Source organism: Malus sylvestris, chromosome 1, assembly GCF_916048215.2.
Source record: "Malus sylvestris chromosome 1, drMalSylv7.2, whole genome shotgun sequence".
NCBI classification, from domain to species: Eukaryota; Viridiplantae; Streptophyta; class Magnoliopsida; order Rosales; family Rosaceae; genus Malus; species Malus sylvestris.
Genome location: NC_062260.1, coordinates 21,086,022 through 21,101,995, shown reverse-complemented (window position 1 = coordinate 21,101,995; position 15,974 = coordinate 21,086,022). Strand labels below are relative to the sequence as shown.

Genomic DNA, 15,974 nt, shown 5'->3' with positions numbered 1-15,974 from the left:
ACAAACTAGCATGCATTTATGAAGCTTTATCCATTGCCGACATACTACGTAGTCAATAAGCTTCACCTCTGTTAAGCGCAGAATGACCTACACCAAGTTCTAAAGTGTTGTGATACTTGCTACGCAACTTACGGAATTGGAGAAAGCCAAGGTTAACAGCCTAGTGGTCATGCAGACTTGTCTGCTTCTGTAAATAAGGCGTCCAACTGCCGACCATATGGCTAACAACTTTGCAAAGTTCTACACCAACACCTATGACTGCATATGCTACGCGGCCTGTCTGCTTATAGAAAAGTAGCATGTCTGCCACTGGTTTATAAAGTCTAAAGGTCAGGGCACGAACAAAAGAAGCGAAGATGGAGAAAAACGAAGGAAGCAAGTTTATTAAATTTTCTAGCAAAATTGATAAATGACTAGCAAAGACTGAAGAAGTTCAAGCAAAGCAAAAGCAAAAAGGAAAACAAAGAAAATCCTAATGACTACATAGAAGGCTACTCTTCAGTAGCTTCGACGCTCTACGACTACTTGGTTACCACACCTTCAGTAGTGGCACCATCTAGCGCTTCATCCCCGGCTGCCCCAACCTGGGCACCAACTTCTTCGATTACTTTATCAATGGAAGCCTCAAAAGTAAAGGAAAGCAAGTCTTCCGGAGAAATAGATAAGGCTTTGAAGTCTTTCCCATCAAACTCGAAGTCAGACGATCTACCAAAGAGATGATTTACATAACCCAACTTGTAGAAATAGGCATGACTCTGAACAAACAAAGCCTCGAACCTAGCCTTCTCATCATTCAGCTGCTCGTTCTCCTCGAGCAGACCAACACGGATGCCCTGCAGCTCATCCACTTATTTCTACAAACCTTCGTTGATCTTCAGCGTACCTTAGAGTTCCAACACTTGGGGTTCAAGCCTATCAACGACTTTCTTGAAGTGGATCACTTGGTTATAAGCAGCAATCAACTCTTCATCTTTTGCATAAGCAGCAGAACTAAACTCAGAAACGGCACGCTCAAGATCTTGAATCTAAGGTATGTAACATCCGAATCTCCTTCTTTGCACTTTCATACATAACTTGGATCGCGTCAAGCCTAGTCTTCGAGTCAACAATCTCTTGGTGAGTAGTTTCAAGCTGCAAAGAAGTGGGGGCAGAGATATTAGACCCCTTCAAAGCGACGAGCTGAGATTCCAATCATTTGATCTTCTCAGCTGAAGAATAAGCTTCGGCTGCCATATCATTTGTTACCTCCTTAGCAGCCTTGGTATCCTTTTGGTCAATGAGCATAGACTCGGCTGCTAGAATAACCATCTTCTGCATCATGGCAAGTAGGGTAGTCTTCTTATACTCGGTCATTAGCTTCGCAAAGGAACTTGGGCAAACGACCCCTCTAACGCCATCGACAAACTTGGCACGTCAATGTCTTCAAGCAGATCTGGTTTCAAAAGCGTATTAATCTCAGTAGCCTCCCCAGAAGCAGGCTTAGTGGATTTCTCACAACTGCCCACGCGAGCAGTCTCCTCCTTCCCAACAGGCAAATCGGTCTCAGCAGCAGTGGGATTGGGTCTTGGCGCCACTTTAGCAGCAGAGTCCATCTTATCACTCTTCATAATAACAAGCCATTCCAAAGGTGAACCGGACTTAGCTTCTAATGGATGTCCTAGTACAGACTTCAGCACTAGGGGCATGACAAAACCTCTACGCTGAGCAATCCTATCATCAATCATATTAGCCATTCTTGACATGGCAGACGCCATAGACTCAGATTTAGCAGCCTCATTTTTCTTCCCATTGGAAGAAGTCATGTCAATCACAGGCCTTTCGGTAGCAGGCGGACCTTCACGAGCATCGGAGGAAGTCTTCAGTTTTTTCTCAACCAGCATCTCTTGAGCAGGCGGGGAAGATCTCTTATTTCCACCTTCATTTATAGTAGGCTCCACAACAGCGATTAGACGAGCCAATGCATCCATCTTGATCCTATTTACCTCATCTATTGGGAGTAACCCACCTTTCTCCCGGCAAAGAGGACTAAGCAGCTAACGCCATTCACGGTACTCAGCAAATGAGCTCAACCTATACTGGTTTTTCTCTTATTTTTTCTCTCAGACCAACAGGCAGGAAGCCTGCATGCCCAGCATTCCAGCAGCCTATGAGGCCCACGACCTCCAAATTTCTCTCAATCGCCGGCCTGGCCTGCGTCAAGTCCAAAAGCCCAAAAGATATGAGCCATGCGGCTCGCCTAGCACTGCTTCCCAGTGCCTCAATCTGCGGCCCCAGCCACACAAGCTGCCCTTGGCTCTAGCCAAGCCGAGTAGCCCAAGCAGTGGTCTCTGCCACAACACCTCATTGGCCCATGCCAAGCTGACTCCTAGGCCCTATCAGCCGACGTGCTGCACCACCCCGACGGTTGCCCAGCGACAACACTATCCAAGAAGAAAACAAGGAAAATTAAAATTTTCTTCCCTCGATGAGGCTCGGAGAAGACGAAGAAAGCAACGAAAGATGATCCTTTACACGAGCAAGTGTAGAAGATTGCTAGGGGAGGGAGAACAAATATCCTCTAGCTTTCTCTCTCTTGTAGGGTAGAATAAATTGCTCTCTAAAGTTGATTTAATCATCTACTTAAGGTAGACTTAAATAGACTTTAGAAGTGATTTATTTCCTTTTCCTAGAAGGTTCCAACTTCCAATTAAAGAGGGAATATACATCAAAATAGGAAACAATCCTACGTTTCCTAAAGCAAGAAGATCTCTACACCTGCTGCCCTTTCCTGCGAACAGCCCAACATGTGTGGGGGCATTTGTGGAGCCAAAAATAATCAAGAAAAATATAGAGACGACATATGGATTTTTGGGTAAAAATGACAAAATTATCCTCGAGGCACATCGGAACTCCTACGCGCGAGCAGTGGACAATCATGACTCAATCAAGGTCAAAAGTGATCAAAATAGGTGATCATTCAAAACCTATTTTATCAATCCTCATCAAATATTCTCCACAAGGTAACCCCCAAATCATTCCTTTCAAATTATATTAATTAGCTAACAAATTATGAATCATACCGAAAAAACCATCCAAGTGGCTGGTCCCCATCCTCCCAAAGGGGTAGGCCATACCCCTATAAATACCACCTCATTTTCTCCAAAACTCAATTCCAACTCTCTTGCAAAATTCTCTAAATTCTCCAAACATTTTTCCCTTAAAATTCTAACTTTGGCATCGGAGGTTCTTCGGCCAAAGCCCCTCCTTATTCATCGTGGGCGCGTGAGGCTCTTAGCCTTGACCTAAGGTGTTATTTGTTTTGTAGGTGAAATTTTGTCCAAGAACAAGAAGGAAGAAATTTGCATCCACAAATTGGTGCTTTCATTGAGAGTCTTAATCAAACACTCATAGAAGACTCTCGCATTCAAGATTTTTCGTTTTCTTGTTCACTTATAGATTTTTTGTACGTTCTTATTCTTGGAATATTTATTTTTAAAAATTCTTTGATAAAATGTAAAAGAAAAGTACAATGGCAAGAGATTCGAAAACCTCAATGAACGGAAATTCCAACGTTGAAGGATTAGGACCGCGACGATCTATGAGGCTCAACACAACAATGAGTGGAGCGGCACCACCCTCACGGGGCACCACCGTAGCAACCACCACGGCAAGGCCTATGGCGCCACAACCATGGCCTAAGCCGTGCCATTCAAGCCCACACGGGCCCAAGCCAAAGGCAAGACAGTCTGAGCCACTCAAGCCCGACGCGAACCCAACGTGTTGCCGAACGGAATTGTAATTTTGGATAATGATACGTGGTGTGACTAGACTAGTTAGAACATCTCCAAAAGAGATGTCAAATTTTAAACATAAAATTTGAATTTGACAACCTATGTGGCATTTTGACATCTTTCAAAATTTTGCTCTCCACCTGGTATGTCAAATTAAATATTATTTTATTAAACTATTTTTTTTATTAAACTATTTTTTTCTGGGTTTGAAACGAAGAGTTCGGAGGAACTCAGATTCTCTCATAAATTCGTGGAGAGGGCTCGACCAGGCTTCGCTGATCACAAAAATCATTACCATGTAACTTAATTGTCTCAACACACTAAAAATGGAGACGTTGAGCACGACAAAAGATCCGACCAATGATATGACCATACCTAATCCTCACCCTCACCGCCGTCACCTCCACCACAAATCTCAAACCCTACCGCCTTCACCCACCCACTCTTTCCATTCCTCCTCATCCTCATCCGATTTTGAGTTCACCATCTCTCTCCCCTTGCAAATCCTCCAACTCCGTCTGCCCCGTAGACGAGCTCTTCTACAAAGGCCATGAAGGATAATTTTGTGAAAACATATTCATTTAAGCAACATCAATAAGCATGCAATTAACAATTAAAGGCGGAATCATGCTTGCATGCACTTAAAAACAAAACATTAACCAAGAAATTCAAAGCCTAGTAGATTGGTGAACCAAAACTCAACTCAAAACAAAGTGAGTTGAAATTGTACCTTTGTAGATTCCTCTTTGCATAAGCAAAGGCTAATCACCCAAAGAGAGGGCCTTCATTCCTTGCATAATAAATCTATGGATTTGGATGGATGAATAGGTTTCTCCAAGTTCCCAAAATAGGGAACCTCTAAGTCTCTTCACTAAGGAGAGATTGGAGAAGAAATGAGTGACCTTGGAGTAGTGGGATTGCAAGATGCACCCCCAAGGTGGCCGGCCTCTTTAGAGAGAAATGGAGAGACATGTTCTCTCCAATTTTCTCCAAAACAAAACCCTAATGAATTTTAGGCTATAAAGTCATATTTATACCTTTATTCATTTGAGTGGTAAACTTGTAAATAAGTCCAAGTTCACTACCCTTAGCATCATGGCCGGCCCTAGGGTATTTTTGGGCTAATTAGGCCTTTGTGAATCATTATTCATTAAGTTGTCATACAACTTAAGTCAATGGGCTTGACGTTCGAAGCCCATTGGGCCTTAATGTCCAAAACTATCCCGAGGTCTTTAACGAACTTATTCGTTTGATTAATTAACATATTAATTAATCCTTGCCATAAATAAATGATTAAACCATTTAATCATTCTTACTCATCTCCATTGTTTCTTCAATCTCCACCTTACACGGTGTGCGATCCATTAGGTTCCTTTTCACGAGAAAGTGGGCGATTAAAACCATTTTATATCGATTGTGAATTGAAACTTACTTTCAATTCTCCCTTTAGTGATTACACACGTTTAGGGCTTCCACAAACCATGAGTGACACCTTGCAGCATATCATGGTTACCCAAGCTAATCAGAAGAGGTAGAGAAAACCTATTCAGTTTGGGATTACAAATGCAATACGGTCTTTCTCTAATACAATACTCTTGACCACATTGTTTGGTTTGATAGTTTATTTATTCATGTCTACTATCTAATGTGATTCGTGTGCTTATATGATTACCTTGAATGTGATTTAGAACGACTTTTCTAAATCTCATTCATACTCTGGCCAGAGATTCTAAATCATATCATAGAGTATTCTCCCTCAAACAGTTTGAAGGTTAGAGATCCCTTGTTGCACATTCACTTGCCTCCATGGCTAAGTGGCTTAACCCCAACGATGCCATGGACACCCCGATGGGGTGAATTTGACATAATCAAAGATCAAGGACTTAACCACAAGACAACTGTGATGCCTCGGGTCAAATGACTACTTTGCATTATCCCAACCATGAGTTCTCATGTGACATGAGTATGAGAACTCTTCGTTGATCGCGTTCAGTGAACTCATTCTCTACTGAGCACCTACGTACTTGTCTTGATGTCACACACACAAATGACTCGAGACTAGTCACTCTCCCTGAGAGAAGACATAGCACGTACCGATCTTGACGGACTGTCAATGCCCAATTGGCAATCCTATGATCAGGAACATTTAGGATGTGTCTACGAAAGAATGGTCTCATGAATCTAACTTCATTAGATTACATTCTTCCAATCACATATTCCTTGGACTTTATCGTTTAAGCATATAACATTTATATGAGACGGCTCAAACAATAATCTTTGCCCTTTATATTAAACTAGATTAGTTTAACATGTGAAATGTCCGTAAAGCATCATCACATGATTGGTTTTAGGGCACATTTCCAACAGGCCACATCCTCCCTCTGCACCTCTCACCTCGCCTCTCCATGGTCCACACCCTCCTCCTCCCCTCCTCCGCGTCCTACTCTTTCTCTTCCGACACCACAACGTCGTGTGACTCCACTGGTAGCTCCTTTAACGAGTCACGTGATTCCACCTCCTCTTTTGCCAACGACCTCATGCTCTTGGACCCGAGATAGGTTGAGAGCTTGAGGACAGGGGCAAAATGGACAGATGACGGCTTAGGGAAAGAGTGAGAAAGGTAAGGGGTGTTGACGAAAAGGGTGGCCATGGACGCCATTGAAGGAGAGAGGAGAGTTGCATATCTGATAAAAAAATTAATAAAAAAATATTTGACACTGCTATCAAATTTGACAGCAAGGGGAGAACTGCTATTCCATGTCATGCCACATCAGATTTGGCTTCTCGGTTGGAAAATTAAAAATAATAGTTTTTTAGAATATAGTTTTTTAATTCTCATTCCCCCGTCAATTCATTCACGAGGTGGAAATGCTCTCAAACAATTACTATTCTTAAGGCAATAATTATTTTTGCCCAATTAACGGAGCAATGATTGTGTAGTGGGGTAGACTTGCCCTAATTAGGTAACGATGAATTTAACATATCCCAATCTTGTCTAGGATCGTCAAGATCAATAGTTCACTAGGGTTGCTCAATGGTTGATTAACATTTTGGAATGAGGTATATGTATGTATATGTATGTATATATATATATATTTTTTATTTATTTTTATTTTATTTATTTATTATTATTATTATTATTTTAACTAGGAAATCACAATCCAGGGCTAAGAAGCCGAATAGGAGCAAGAAAGCCTACACAGAGGCAAACACCACGAAAACTAAACAAGAGCAAAGCAGTGAGCGGGGATACAAGCCACAGACACTTGAACTAAGTTAAAGTGTCACCCCAAACCCACCACACCAAGTTAATGAGGATAAGGAAGACCATTATTACATAAAACATGAACTAACGAAGATAGGGGTCTGTCAACCCACACAAAATCACACATCTCCGTAAGACCAGCCGACGCAAGGACATCCGCTGCCATATTGGCTGATCTTGGCACCTAAGACTAGTGACAGTTCTGGAAAGCCTCGCCCAACCTTTGAGCCCTAGCCAAAATGGGGAAAGCCTCCCAACTGCCATTTTCAAGAGAACCGTTTAAACAAGAAATCGCTTAAAGAGAATCTGATTCAATAATAACAGAGCTGAAACCCAACGTGGCACCCAACTCATAACCTCGAAGAATCGCGACAGACTCAGCCACTAAAGAAGAATGAGCCATAAGAAAGAACCTCACCGCAGCCGTAAAACTCCCTCTTGCAGTCCTTGCAACCACCCCGCAAAACCCATCCGAGAACACTTAGACTAGCTAGAATCCACATTAATTTTTACAAATGGAGGAGAATGAGGACACCACCTGTTACTAACGGCCTCTCGAGGACCCACCACAGATAGAAGAGCTCTAAAATCCTTCACTGCATGCAAAAAATTTCGAACTTATTCGAAAGAGCAAAAACAACATTAAAGGGATTGATAGAGACCTGATTAAACACAAAATCACATCGAGTTTTCCAAATGAACCAGCAAGTAAAAGCGACATAAGATTGGAACTAATTCCTATCAGCCAAAAATCCCAAATTCGAAGACAACACTGCCTGCAACCACAAAGCCCACGAATCAATGCTGGCTCTATCAACTTTATAATTAAGAGCACCACCAAACCATATAGCCTCCACCCAAGGACAACGAAGAAAAACATGCTCAACAGATTCATCATCACAACGACAAAGCGGATAGGTAGGTGCACAAGATAATCGCCTTTTAAAAAGAGCCGCACAAGTTGGCAAGCCATGATGCAACGATAACCATAAGAAGAGACAAATTTTTGGAGGTACCTCTAACTGCCAAATAATTGTCCACAAATTTTTCAGAATCGAACGAACTACAGGCAGGCGATGATCCAAGAAATCTAAAGATCGAACCTGAAGCCACCGATAACCCGATTTAACAGAATATTGACCATTCCGGCTAGCAGCCCAAACAAGAAGGTCCTTCCTCCTCGGGTCTCCAATAAGCGTTTCCTGAATAGCCCTTTGATCCGCCATAGAAAGGAACGATCGCAGAAAATCAATATCCGACTGTCGGGAAGAGAAGCCAATGAGAGAGCTAACCCGTAAATTTTTCGTGACTTCAACCTCGGCAAGCGGCATAAGGAGCCCCGAAGGTAACGAGGGCAGCCACCTATCCACCCAAACACGCACATCTTCACCCCCCATTATCTGCCAATGGGAACCACCGGCAAGAAGCTCCCTGCCTATGAGAAGATTAGACCAAGCCCACGATGCCCTAGCCCCTTTTTTTGCCTCCCAAAACGAACAATGCGGAAGTAACGGGCCTTAATAACCCGAGCCCACAACGAATTTGGCTCCAAAATTAACCTCCACCACTGCATAGCTAGTAATGCATCATTGAATTCTTGAAAATCCCTGAAGCCCATTCCACCCATATCCTTAGAAAGGCCTAAGACCTCCTTTGACACCCAGTTTCTTAGTCATTTTACGTAAACAAAGGCTGTACAGAATTGCCAATTTGTTTTAGAATGATGGAAAATTTTGTTTTCAAAGTTGGTAATAACCCACCCGTTATTGAGAGATCTTAAATACGAATCTCATGGATGTGAGGTTGAAAACCATTTTATTATTTTACTACTTAGTGTAAATATATCATTATACATTAAATAAATAAAAAATAAATAAATAAAATGTTAGTAAAAACCCAAGAAAAGCTTCGAATGAGAAAGCATGAGGGTAACTGTTGAATGTTGAGGTTCAGCTGCTGCAATTAAGAAAGTGAAGCATTTACCACAAGAATTGTTGTATTTCACCGCTGAAGATTAAGCATAATAACAGGTCGTGTCGTATCACAAAGGGATTGTTTGAAAATGAGTAAGGAAATGGCCACAATCACTTCTAGAGAAGCACATGTGCTTCTGCACTGAGAGTCGTGCAGAAGGAAAAAAACGAAAATGTGAAAAACACTCCGAAATTAAAAGGATGAAAAAACAGATGACAACCTACATAAACAAGTAATAGCAACCAGCGGAGCTAATACAAAATAATAGACGATTTAGATTTAACACATTTATTAGACATGGGAAATAACCCAAAGTCAAGTTTAGCTTCCACAACTGACATGCATATGTCTTAAAACATATTACACAACTAAACTTGAACAAATGAGCTCATAATCTAGGACTATTTCATGGATTCACCTTCGGCTCCCATCCCGCAATCACATATTTCTCGTCAGCAGGAGCGGTCTTCACGAAGGATTCCCTTGAGAAAAGCAGCTGCAAAAGCATAAATTATAATTAGAAAAATCGGCTCCCATCACTGTTTAGATTTCGGATTTGTGAGCACTTAAAAGATTACCAAAAAATGTTAATGTATCGGGTTTTACACATTGGAACAAAAGAAAAAAGTACTGATTGCGTACCAACAAATGCTGGTCACAGGCAATCCCTTACAAGGAATGTAGGCTCTAGTTCTTACACATTAAGGCATTGCATTGATAATTATTCTATGCATCAGAGTGCACAACCACAACACATTGTAATTGACCAACTTTCCCAAACTTGCAGACTAGTTTTCACACACAAACATGGGGAGAGGGAGAGCGGGATACACATTCACACACACAGAGGTGGTGTTTGAAGGGAGAGGAGAATAGCAATCACCTAATCGCATGGTGGCTGAATTCAACAGCATAGCTTTTAGACAAATTGATTAACCAACAAACCTAACTACGCAGGAACCAAATCTTATTTTTTGCAGTAATCTAAATCACTATAGTCTACAGCATTTCATGGAAATCAAAATCTGCATCATGAATCAAGACAGGTAACGAACAGAAGTAAAAGGAGATTTAGAACTTAAACGCACTATAATACTTACTAGAACAAAAATGGTCTCCTATTTATAAAACATATACACTGAAAAATTGTTTACTGGAAGATACAAAATATACAGCTCCAAGTATGCAACATCATGCATGAAAAATTTCATACCTCGGTGTACTTATGGTAATGGGCCAAATCTGCTGGAACCGTCCACTTCTTGAAATGGCCGAGAGCCACCTTGAGATGGTACAGTTTTGGTGCCAAGCTTAGATCCGCAGCAGTGACCTTCTCCCCAGCAATGTATGGACCCTGGTTTCATTCGCAACATATTACAAGTTACAACATGTTCCAACGTAAATACAAAGAACACTAACTTTTGAAGAGAAAAGGTGACTGTTTCTTCGTATGACGTAAATTGACGTACATGTGCCTTAAGATGCTCATCCAATGCCTTCAGTTCGGTAAGCAAAGCCTGTTCGGATCCGTCACCGGGATCCTTGCTCTTCAGAAATGTCACAAATGATCCCAATATCTTTGATCCCCTGCAAGCACAACAAAAAGATCCCGAAATATTAAGCAATAAAGATATCCTCAAAAATTCAAGTTTAGCAAACCATGATCACAATACAACGGGCCATTTTAATATAACTTATTTGCTTGACAACCCGTACGAAAAAGAGAGAAATGTAAATATGAATTCCCTATAACGTTAGTACTCAGATGTTTACCAGGCCAACAAACATTAACCAAATCAAATTAAGAGAAACGGATCAAGGAGCCTACAGTTACAAAAATATAAACAACAAATAAAGGCCCGTTTGGGACTGCTTCTGGAAGCACTTCCAAGTGATTCTCAGGCTGTATTTGGATTTTTAATAAAACTATGAACTTGGTTATACTAAAGGCACTTCTAGAAAAAACGCTTATAATCATAAGTGCTTCCAACAGCAGTTTCCCACTAACGAGAGAGAGAGAGAGAGAGAGAGAGAGAGAGATCATACACAGAAGCAAATTCAGGAGGGGTTTTGAGAGAAGGCTCAGGGTATTTTTCCTCAATGATCCCAACAATCACATCGGAATCAGGCACCCATTTGTCATCAAACTTCACCACAGGCACCTTCCCCTCTGGATTCACTTCCGTAAACCTACAAATCACCAACCAAAACACATTAAATCCATTAAAACAAAAAAATCCAGCATTTTCCATCTCTGCCTGCACGTTGTTTCTGGCTCAAAAATCCAAAACACAAAGAAAAACCATTTGGGTTTGTCGCTGAGATTGATGAGGTGCAGCTTGTAGGGTACTTTCTTCTCCTCCAAGGTTAGAGTAACCCTTTGGCAGAAAGGGCCTATCAGAAACGAAATTTTACCAAATTAGCAAAATTTGATCAAAATCTAGGAAGGAAATCGAGGGAAAATAGAGAGAAATGTGAACGTACAGTCGCCGAGGAGATCAGGTGCGCCGGCAGCGGCCTTGGCAGCGACCTCGAGAGCCATTAGGGAGCAGAGGGGATAGAGAGTGTGGAAGATGAAACTGAAAGGTAATGGGGCAGAACGGTTGGTTATGGAGCGAGAGTTGATGAGCTTTGAGGGTATATATGTGTATATATTAAGGCATATGTCAGTGCTGACACAAACTTAATACACTTTGCATATAAAAGGCTTATTAATTAATTTTTCTCTAAAATTGTAGCCACTCACTCGTTGGTAGGTAATAGAGAATTGGGAGATGGGGTGTGTGAATCAATAGTGTTGGGTAATTCTCAATCTGTTAGAGAGTCGATCTTGATTGTCAACTTCCACGACGTGGGGGGTTTTTAGATGTGCTGATATCAATGACGGATACCTCTTATATTGAGCTAACTTTTTTTCCTCATTTATTTATGGGGATGGGGTGGCTTTAGAAAAGTGGAGGACAAAGCTGAAATTTTAGAGGCACATTTTAGATGTCCAAGAAATGGTTTTTGAATGTCCTCAAAGAAGATATTAATTTTAAGGAAAACTAATGAAAATAGTTTGAAAATTTTGAGTTGTAACGATAAGGATAAAATAAAGGGTAAAATGCATAGTACCAAGTTTGACTTTTTAATGTAAAAATGTGATTTTTCGTTAAAATGAATAGTACCGCGGGTTTTTCGTTAAAACTTCCTTAATTTTATTTGTTTAATAAAGTAGAAATAGTTTTCATTATTTTAATAGCATGTTAGTGTTAATTACATCATTTACAACGCACATAACCAATTTTCAGAGACACATGCATCGGCAAAAACTGCGTTTACAAAGAAGATCAGTCAATTATTATTATTTATTTTTTTTTTTGTGTGTTCAAAGACAAATTAAGTTACAAGAAAATTAAAGAGAATTGAAACGTAACAAATTCAAAAGCCTCTGACTTTGAATAGGTATGTGATCTGTGGTTAGTTGATATATCATTCAAAGAAAATTGTAGAAATGGTCGATTATTTTTAACTGAATTTGAGCGATGATCGTTCAACTAAAAATCTATAATTATTGGTCTTTTAAAATATGCATCTATAGTTCCTTTCATTAATTCTGTTAGAATTTGTCTAAATGAATCATACGTCAAGCACGTGAGGCTCAATCAAGTGACAAATATGAAAATCAAATGAGAAAATTTTAGCAATAGTCTCTTAATTTTAATTCAAACGGAGCAATGGTTTCTCAACTTTAACCAATTATAACAATGGTTATTCCACCATAACTTATTTTGATAGAAATTCTAACGGAGTTGACAAAAATGATCATAACTCCACATGTTTATATCTTGGCGAGGACATTTGATTAATCCATTTAGGTCGTTTACGTGTCAAGCATTCATCCACAAATTGTGGAGCTTCAAATTTCCATATCTTTACATTCTAATCACACTTTTTAAATCTTTTTTTTTCCCTTCTTTTTCTACGTTACAAAACACTATGAACATGGTATGAATGCTGACTACATACATAATACCACGTGGCCCTTATTTCAACCGCCATTTACATAATTATCCGTTGGCAACGGCAACGGCGTCTTCGACGGTGGCTGACTTCAGGGTACGTGTGTGGATGATTGTAATTGGAATTAAGGTACCAAATATAACCCTAAAAGTTGTTTAAATAATCTTAGTAAACTTTAGATGCGGAAAAAATAAATAAAACCGAAAATGGGTTTAATGGATATCCATTAACAACTCAATAAATTCATTTACTTGTCATTTCTAATTGCATGTTGTCCTGGTCTTGAGTATATTGCTTTATGTGAGAATATATAACATTATTGTTGGGAACAAACCCATTTGATTCATTTACTTGTCAACATATTCAATAGAATTGGTACCCTTTTAATTTGTATGTTTCTAATCTCTACCTATATCCCCATTTTCTGCCACATATTTGATATTCCTTTCCATGTCATAACAAGATGAAAAGGCATATATTATGGAAGGAAAAAGGTGACTTGGTTTTCATGGTTTTCTCCACTTTTTCTAAAGCATTATATGAGAGATGATGTGATTGTTTGGTTTTATGGTTTTCTTTACTTACTACTATGGTCTAGTGTTATTTTTCTTCATTTGTAAGTGAAAATTCTTATATTCGATTTTCGTCAAAAATGAATTTGAACCACATTATTATGACTCGTCCATTGTGAGGTTAGCCCACCTCCCTCCCCTTTTAACCCCTTAACATAGATAATATCGCTTGTTAAAAATAAAAAGAAAAAAATAAGTGAGTACAATTGAATTGGGATCTAAAATTTCTAATTTTGAGCTGATCAAAAGGAGTTATATTGGCAAGTAAAAGAAGTACTTTTACTACTAGGGCGAATGTAGTTTGATGTGAAAATAAAAATGGGTTGAATTGAACGTTGACTTTTTGTTGACACTTGAGAATTTACATATCATGGATTAGAGGTGAAGCTAGAATGTTAGTTTATTGGGGACACAATTAAGTAGAGGCAGATGTAAGACTCTATACTTGTTGCATACCAACAATAAGCGCGTAAGGCCAAAATTCTTTTGAGTGAGACATTTGGTGCAGTACAAGATATAGAGTCCTAGTACAAAATATATCTTGATTTGAAACGTATATCCACCCTTAAATATCATCTATATGATCTAAGCACAAGTTTAACCTTACTTTTATCATCATGCTGATTTAAAATTGTACGTTATGAGGCTATTTCACGTAGTTGGCCTAGTTTGGTATTGTAGTATATGTAATGTAGTTGACCTAAAATTAGTCAAACCCATGCAAACTAGGTCAAGCCTGTGTGTAATGTTGAAGTACATGCAACCAATACATTACAATAACACCATATTTATCACGTATTGTCATGTGAGTAAACTAAAATATACTGTAATGCGTGATAAACATGAAATGCCACCATCTTCTACACGTATCTCTCGTTGTTTTGATCAATAGTCAACTTGCAAACAGTGTCATAGGCGCAATGATTAAGTCGACTAAAATCTTGTTCCACAATCCACAGGCCCAAATCCTTGACAAATAAACCCAACCCACTATTTCTCAACCTCCAAAAACCCAGGAACACCTAAGACCGAACCGCCGCGGCCGCGGCCGCTACCGCCGCCCCCAACTAAAAGTCAAAATTTGAACCATAATCTCCCATGCAATCATATGAATCGGACATACCAAATACACACCCCAACATTCCTCTATTTCCACTCCTAATTTCTTCACAGAATCCACTCCCACAAATCCCCCTCCGTGTCTGGACCAATAAAAAATTGGAAAGCTCCAATCAAATCCCCATTAAAAAACCATATCGTTGTGGCGGGAGTTACGCAAGCAAGACAATTAAATAATTTGGGTATATTACGACAAAACAAATAGAATAAAACGACCTCAACCCAAAAGATTTTGGGCTAGTTTGGTATTACTGTGTTTAAAAAAAAAAACGGCTTCTGTTGTACTATGAGAATAAGCTCATTTTAACTGATTCACGTTTTTCATTTTTTTTTCTTCATCTAAAACTATGAAAATAAGTTGTTTTTAAATGTTTAACAAACACCATTTCGAGCTCATTTTTTTATATCACTTTTTACAGTACCAAACTAGTACTTTGTATTGTATCTCTGTTTTTAATTAATTAATTTTTTAAAATTTTTTCTTCTTCCCCTTCCCAATCATTTTTTCATCATTCGATCCAATTTTTTCTTCAGATCCCAGAATTTAAATCCAAAACCCATTTCCCAGATTTTACTTTTCGCCCACTTCCATGAGCAAATAAGCAAAAATTGTTGCGGTTTTGGATTACTGACTTTATTTTTAAATTTTTCAAAATATTTTGTTGACCAGATTTGCGGGTGTACCGCTGAGTCATTTTCTTGGATTGATGAAATTATTACGTTATTAAATTCTAGTCCAAAAATGAAAGGAGAGTTTTTATAAAGATTGTTGGTTTTGGTGAAGGAATTTAATTATGATGGCCTGACATATGGTAGAAAGGTAAGCCTTTGAGCCTTTCATTAATTCACAAATTTTAATTTTCTGGGTTTTCTTTGTTCTTTAATTTATAGAGCGATTCACAATTTTATTAGGTTTTGATTCTTGCATGCTTGTGCTTTTGTTAATGATGGTTGTTCTTCTTAATGGGATTTCATAGTGGTGGCATAAATGATGATGTTCTTTTGTTGAGAAATATTTTAATCTAAACTAAATTAGCGAGAAGGAGATTCGAACTTGAGTACAGAATGATAGAGCACGTTGCTATAACCAACTTGGCTACGTCCGGTATTGCGAAGATTTTGTTTCAGTGAAGTTGAGGTGGTTGTTGTAGTAGTTAGGATGACCATATCATATGATGGCAGTGTGGGTTCTTTGAGGTTTAAGGGTGCGTTTGGTACGTGGGACGGGACGGGACGGAACGGGACGAGGCGTTCCGTCCCGCGTTTGGT

At 39.3% G+C, this 15,974-nt stretch overlaps 1 protein-coding gene across 1 annotated transcript; it reads right to left on the bottom strand.

Moving 5' to 3' along the window:
• Positions 1-9,261: 9,261 nt before the first annotated feature.
• On the bottom strand, positions 9,262-11,660 carry LOC126622992 (glutathione S-transferase DHAR2-like). The gene is made up of 6 exons (XM_050291654.1): positions 11,494-11,660; positions 11,313-11,403; positions 11,056-11,199; positions 10,479-10,596; positions 10,223-10,363; positions 9,262-9,505 (listed from the first exon to the last, which is right to left on the bottom strand). The coding sequence occupies exons 1-6, from the start codon at positions 11,549-11,551 to the stop codon at positions 9,416-9,418; spliced, it is 642 nt and encodes a 213-aa protein (XP_050147611.1). The 5' UTR covers positions 11,552-11,660; the 3' UTR covers positions 9,262-9,415.
• Between the last annotated feature and the right edge of the window lie 4,314 nt (positions 11,661-15,974).

What these genes read in the sequence shown, in the direction of transcription:
- LOC126622992 (XM_050291654.1), bottom strand. Translation starts at nt 11,551, where the DNA reads ATGGCTCTCGAGGTCGCTGCCAAGGCCGCTGCCGGCGCACCTGATCTC. An exon ending in ATGAGCATCTTAAGGCACAT is followed by an intron (nt 10,364 to 10,478) that starts GTACGTCAATTT and finishes GAATGAAACCAG; the next exon opens with GGTCCATACATTGCTGGGGA. An exon ending in ATTACCATAAGTACACCGAG is followed by an intron (nt 9,506 to 10,222) that starts GTATGAAATTTT and finishes ATGCTTTTGCAG; the next exon opens with CTGCTTTTCTCAAGGGAATC.